General features: G+C 40.9%; 1 protein-coding gene across 1 annotated transcript; it reads left to right on the forward strand.

Annotated features, from left to right (window-relative positions):
* The first annotated feature begins 60 nt into the window (after window positions 1-60).
* On the forward strand, window positions 61-4,328 carry LOC112087985. The gene is made up of 9 exons (XM_024158138.1): window positions 61-913; window positions 1,317-1,614; window positions 1,704-2,094; window positions 2,500-2,658; window positions 2,757-2,828; window positions 2,937-3,077; window positions 3,148-3,216; window positions 3,299-3,511; window positions 3,771-4,328. Exons 1-9 carry the CDS (start codon window positions 61-63, stop codon window positions 4,326-4,328), a joined length of 2,754 nt encoding a protein of 917 aa, XP_024013906.1.
* Window positions 4,329-6,304: the final 1,976 nt, after the last annotated feature.

The raw sequence follows: 6,304 nt of genomic DNA on the forward strand, positions 1-6,304 counted from the left end.
CCGAGATAATACTGTTATCAGTGTCACTTATTTACGATTTTGAGTTCGTCCTCCTCTCAGATGGAAGAAGACGATTTACCGAGGAGGATTATAACGGCCGGCGATCAACCTTGGGGTCAGAGAGTCATTACATACCAAAAATTCAGCATTATTCAGGATCTTATTTCGGCGTTGGACGAAGGCGAGATTGATTTCATTCGTCAATCTCCACTGGGCAAAATTACTGGATATACCCTCAATGCCGGCTTGGTCAGGAACATTTGGGTTGTTCCTGTTGTCCCGTCAGTTAGAGTGAAACGGAAGAACGAGATATGGATATTCTTCGCCGGCCATCCCATTAGGTTCTCTTTGCGAGAGTTCAAGATTGTTACTGATCTAAACTGTGGGAGGTTTCCGGTGGATCTGTCCAAGAAGAGGAAGTCTGCTAACTATCCTATGTACGATAGACTATTCGATAAGAAAGAAGATGTCACCGTGGAGAGAGTAATCGCTATTCTGAAAGCTAAAAGAAACCTGAGTAAAGAGAATCGATTGAGGATGGCATGTCTTGTCCTGGTCGATGGAATCCTCGTTCCAACTGTTCATTACCCTCGTGTACGAGTTGTCAAAGAACATGCGGAAATGACTGAGGATCTAGAGACCTTTATGGAATATCCATGGGGCAGGTTATCGTTTGATATGATGATAACCTCGATAAAGGGTTTAGATTTGCGGAAACTTGCAAAAGCAAATGTCGCTGTACAAGGGTTGTTCGCTGCTCTTCAATTAGTTGTTTCTGAAGCTGTCCCAGCAATCGGTGATTGTCTGAATCCCGTAGGTGGAGGAGAGGTGGACTCAGACGATGATTTCATCCCACATCAGCGTCATCATCTTCAATTGAAACTAAGTCATGCGCGTGAGGTCGATGAGGCCTGTGAGGTAAAAGCATTCATCTACCGCCATTCGATAGTTGCAAAGATTAATTCCCTATTTCTCCCTAGATGACTTACATCATAGCTAACATTGATATCTATTAGGAGGATGCCTAGATATAGGTAACTGTGTTGCAATGAAAAGAAGGAATGTAATAGTAACCCAGAACTAGTTTGATCAAAACGTTAACAATGTTATCGGTACTTAGATTATAGTGCTAACATGTGGAACAGAATAGCAATTGAAATGGTTAACTATGACTTTTGAAATGAAATACTGTAATATTACAAAAAGATGCCGATAATTACATTATCATGAGAACTTAGTCATCCAGTATAATAAGTACCAATAGAATGCTATAGCCATTTTCACTCCATTTCTACTTGCTACCTTACATGATCCAGTGACATGCATTATTCGGCCGGAGGTTGAATTTGATTCAGATGAGGAAGACCTTAGTTGGGCGGACGACCCAGCTGATCCAAAGATCGACAAGATCTTGAAACTGATAGCTGAAGGGTTCAAGTTCACGAGTGAAATGTTCACTGGTGGAAAAAAACCATCCGAAATCGCTGTCAAAGTAAAAAAAAGGAGAGGCGTTGGTGGGAGGTCCGTTGGAGGGAGGTCCGTTGTTGGCAAGAACCTCAAAGGGAAGGAGAAACGTTCGGTGGCATCTACTTCCACAACCGAGGAAGACAGATTGTCACGACTTCTCGATGAAAAATTAGCAGAGCATGACATCATTCAGAGAAATATTCAGTGCCATACTCAAGGAAAATAACAATATTCAGTGCCATACTCAAGGAAAATAACAAAGCTTTGCTTGCAGACTTGCAGGACTGGTTTCTTGATAATACTGTTGTAGAGGAACGTTATACGTCCCAGACGGTGTCTGACGACTCAGCCTCAGCCGGTGAAAATGATGGCAATAGGGCGAGGCGGAGAGGTCCCGTTAACGGTGCCAACAAAGATGGAGAGACACAAACTGAAAATCATGTAAATATAGACTGTCATTCCCAAGCAGCCGCGCTGAATGGGGTCCATAGGGACAATGTTAATCGTGTTAATACCATGATCGCGGAAACACCGATTCCTCGGAATCCAACTTCACCTTCGGCTGGGGAAGACAACTCCACTGCTGATGACGGGAATCCAGACGACACCAACGCCTTTGGAATCGAGGTATATCAAATTTTTATCATATGAACTATGGGTAGCTAAATTGACGGTGGAAAGGAGAGATGGTGGGTAGCTGTCATTGAAAATGATAGTATTTTGTGCCAGGTCAATGTTCATGAGCACGACCGATAGAAGTACCGATGATCCATCACAACCGATGGACGTGGCAGGAAACACCCTCCGAGTCCACGAAGTGAGCAAGGAGCAGTCAGTGGAAGAGATAGCTGCATATTATTCAGAGGTTTCATTATTTGTAGTTAACCTTATTAGCGCTAACTTTCTTATCCATGAGACTTTATTATCATGATTATCTAGCTGTCAGGGTCAATGTAATGTAGGTAGCTTAACTGACGGTGATAAGGAAAGATTTTGTGCAGCTGTTATTGAAGTCCAAAATTTTTGTTTCAGGCCAATGTTCACGAGGACGAGGATGGTGATGGTGCAAACACTGATATCCAGGATGGAGATAGAAGTACTGATGATATTTCACAACCGATGGTCGTGGGAGGAAATACCACCCGGGTACAAGAAGTGATTAAGGAGCAGTTGGTGGGAGATATTGCTGAGGTATTATAAATGTTAGATAACTTATTCAGCGCTAACTTAGTTATACTTGATACTTATTATCTTGAAAATATAGTTCTCATGACAAATGCTATATGTAGGATAATGTTTGCAAAGGGGGAGACAAAACTCAGACACCATGCGTCGAGGAGGGTAAAAAGGGGGTAAAATCTGTAAGTTACATATTATATGTTATAACATTACTTACATTTTTTGTTGCGTTTACAAATTTTCCGATTTAACATGTAATAATGTTACCAATTTTTGTTTTGTTTTTATAGAAAATCAATGCTGCAAATATTAACGGTGGTGCCAGCGACGGGTCCAATGTCCTAACTCCTCCCGAGGGTGTCAGCCATACTGACAATGAAACCATTATCTCGGAGGGAACAGCAACCAGCTTAGCCTTAGTTGTTTATCAGGTTAACATTATTGTCCTATACCTATGAATATGTAGGCCAGCGTTGCTAATGATTTTACAATTTTATATAGGGGATTGGAGAGACGGAGAATATAAAGGAAGTCGATGCGGACGCTGATGAGACAACCGCTGTGAAGAAGGTGTGATAATGTTTGGAAGAATATATTTCAAATTAGATAACAAAGGTATCTGTCATTTCTCATACTTTTCATGCTGGGACAGGGACTAAATCAAGTTGGAGGTTGTTTCAGCGTTTTGGGGGAATCAATACCTGATTACACTAGGAAAAGCAAGCGCCCCCATGTTGTTTCCTCAAGGATAGACGACCGTTTCCAATGTGACAAGAGATTGAAGACACTCATAGGTCACGAAACCGAAGCCGGTGTCGCCAAGGCCAGAAAACTGGATGAGAAAGTTCGATTGGCAATTGGGACAGTAAAAAGGTTTGTCCCTGAACTACTTAACTAGACACCAATTTATCAGTGTTGGCTAATTCTGGCTCCTCTGACAGATCACTGAACTTGGGAAATCTGATGATGTTGTCAGCGAAAGACTTCATCGATCTATTATAAAGAAATAAAAACACCCCTGCCAAGGTATTTAGTGCATTAGAAAGGAAGAAAAACACCCCTCACATGAGATAAATAAAACACAGTAAGCGTAACTGTATTTGACGGATCTGTGTTATTGTCAGGTGATGGATGGGCTCATACGATTTTCGCGCCACATGCTGCGAGTCGACATGGAGGATGGTGTAGGGCTGAGAGTTGAACTTCTAGACACAAAATTCGTTTCTCAGTTAACCAAGTTATACCCCAGGTTCATCAAATCCCCTGCTAGAGAAGAATTCCCTTTCACCAAATCGGTGATAGATATGGTTAATGGCGTAGACGATGTCGATCGTGTGCAATTGTATGAGGAGGCTGACATCGTCTACTTACCTTTCAACTTTGACCAGCGGCACTGGGTGACACTAGCTGTAGATCTGAAAGCCAAAAAGATCTTTGTTTTGGACTGCAATGTGGCCCTCATCAACGAAACCAGGCTTGTGGACGAGTTGCAGCCCATAGCCTCTATGCTCCCTTATTTATTCAAACTGGTGGCTGCTAATATGGAGATGAGTCAAGTTGAGATATCACCGTTTTCTATCGAAAGGGTCACTGGTATCCACCAAATCGATTCCCCACATGATTCTGGTATGTATTCTATTTTCCTTCTTCAAACTCATGCAGTCGGCGGAATAGACGGGTGAAGACAGTTCGAAGTTCAACTACTGGAAAACGAGACAAAGAAAATGATTTCTGCATTGATCAAGCATTATGCTGTCTAGATACCTCCAGATTCTGCAACAAATATTAGCATGATACTCCATCTCCATCTGACGTGTGTACTCTCCCTCCTATCATTTGGTTCTGTAGAACCTAAACTGATATGGTTCTCGCTCCCCTTTTCGTTCTTTACTTGTTAAGACTACTTGTTTATACGCTGTGTATTTGTACTTTTCGCCTCTCAAGCATGGTTTTTGGAACTATTTATTTCAACAAGCACGTACAACCACCTATCGGCTAACTAGCTGAAATGCTGAATTTATATCTCAATTACCAGATAACGTTATTATCTGTCATTTTGTGGCATTGAATGTATACACCCATTACCACAAGCTATCTGTCATACTTATCACGTTCACCTAAATGTAAGTTAACATAGTTAACTTGTTCTCTGCATTAATAGTTAACCATCACTTTTTAAGCATACTGTTACCTCGTTCTAAGCATGCAGGTTCCCATCAATCAGCTAATTCTTGCAATTCAACATACTTGACTTTTTATCAGCATTTTACGATTGTCCTACAATATTGTTAACTTAAAACTACGTAGAACATGTATCCACATTAGATCCTAATTTGGGCAGTTATCATTTTACTACGTAAACCTTATGTGTGTGTAGCAAGTATACGTCATATCGGAAACTAATTACAAGGTAGAGTTTTAGGTTTGAGTAAAGCGGTCTAACACTCTTCACTATTGTAGCTAATCATTCATTCCCATAGTTTTGATTTAGATAAAAAAACCCCATCGTTGGCAATATACATGATAATGTTAACAATATTATCAGGTATTTTAGATAAGATCAGAGTTGTGTTAACAATATGGCTGATAATATTGTTAACACAAATCTCCTTTTATCGATAATATGGTTAGCATTAACTCTGTTCGATATAAGAAAGAGAAATTTGCTTTTAGTAAACCATAAGAGCATTGCATATATCACAGGAAAGTGGGTTCCAACCAAAAGATGCAAATGAATATTACAATGATTAGAAGCTGCCCAAGCAACGTACAAAAGAACTAAGTTGGCAATATGACCCAGGGCTGTTGTATATTAGCTAAAGGGATCATCTCAAACTCAATTCAAAAAGTTATATAACTTAGCGATCATATTACACAACAAAAGGTGATCACTTATACCAACTTTACTTAACACCCAACCTTGTCCGTATTTTACATCTTCTAGCCTGTTGAAGTTGTTGCCGCTATATACAACAAAACTGCAAGTTATCCCCCACCATTGTTTTAAGTTTCCTGTAAGCACAAAATTACCGCTTTAACTGTACACACCAAATTTTTATACGTTGGGCAACCAAACAGGATATGTATTGAACTATACGTCACATGCGTACCGGTATGGGGCCCTTGCAAGTGGATTTGTTATGGCCACGGACACGACATCTTGTGCAACGACGCCTCGCCACTCTCTGCAGTTAACTATGTTATCACAACCCAGATTAAAAAAAAAAAAACAATTCCACAGCTGCTTCTATTTTTTTACTTACCTTGAATTCACCCTTAGAGAATATACGTGTCTTTTTAGGTCTTCCGGGGGGACGACGGACATTGGGGGGGCCGAGCCTCACCTTGCCAGACTCATTAGTAGTACGTTCCAGGGTGTTCATGTCGGGCACTGGCATTATCATTGCTTCATACGCGAGTCTGCGATATTGAACGGTGTAGTGGACGTTGACCAGAGTCTCTACTCGAACCCCATCCCTAATACCTGCTGCAATGGCGTGTTCGCAAGGTATCCCTAGTAGTTGGAACGCTCTACAGGTGCAAGATTGCTCCCACAAATGAACAGCATATGCAATATCCATTGCGTCGCGAACTTTATATATGCCGTCCTCTATCTTCATTACGAAATAACCCGCATATTTCTTGAAGTTTTCCATCA

Source organism: Eutrema salsugineum, unplaced genomic scaffold (genome assembly GCF_000478725.1).
Source record: "Eutrema salsugineum unplaced genomic scaffold, Eutsalg1_0 scaffold_15, whole genome shotgun sequence".
NCBI classification, from domain to species: Eukaryota; Viridiplantae; Streptophyta; class Magnoliopsida; order Brassicales; family Brassicaceae; genus Eutrema; species Eutrema salsugineum.

Bases quoted from the DNA above. Each gene is read 5' to 3' on its own strand.
- LOC112087985 (XM_024158138.1), top strand. From the start codon at position 61: ATGGAAGAAGACGATTTACCGAGGAGGATTATAACGGCCGGCGATCAA. The intron at 2,829-2,936 runs GTAAGTTACATA...TTGTTTTTATAG, and splicing joins GTAAAAAGGGGGTAAAATCT to AAAATCAATGCTGCAAATAT. The intron at 3,078-3,147 runs GTTAACATTATT...AATTTTATATAG, and splicing joins TAGCCTTAGTTGTTTATCAG to GGGATTGGAGAGACGGAGAA.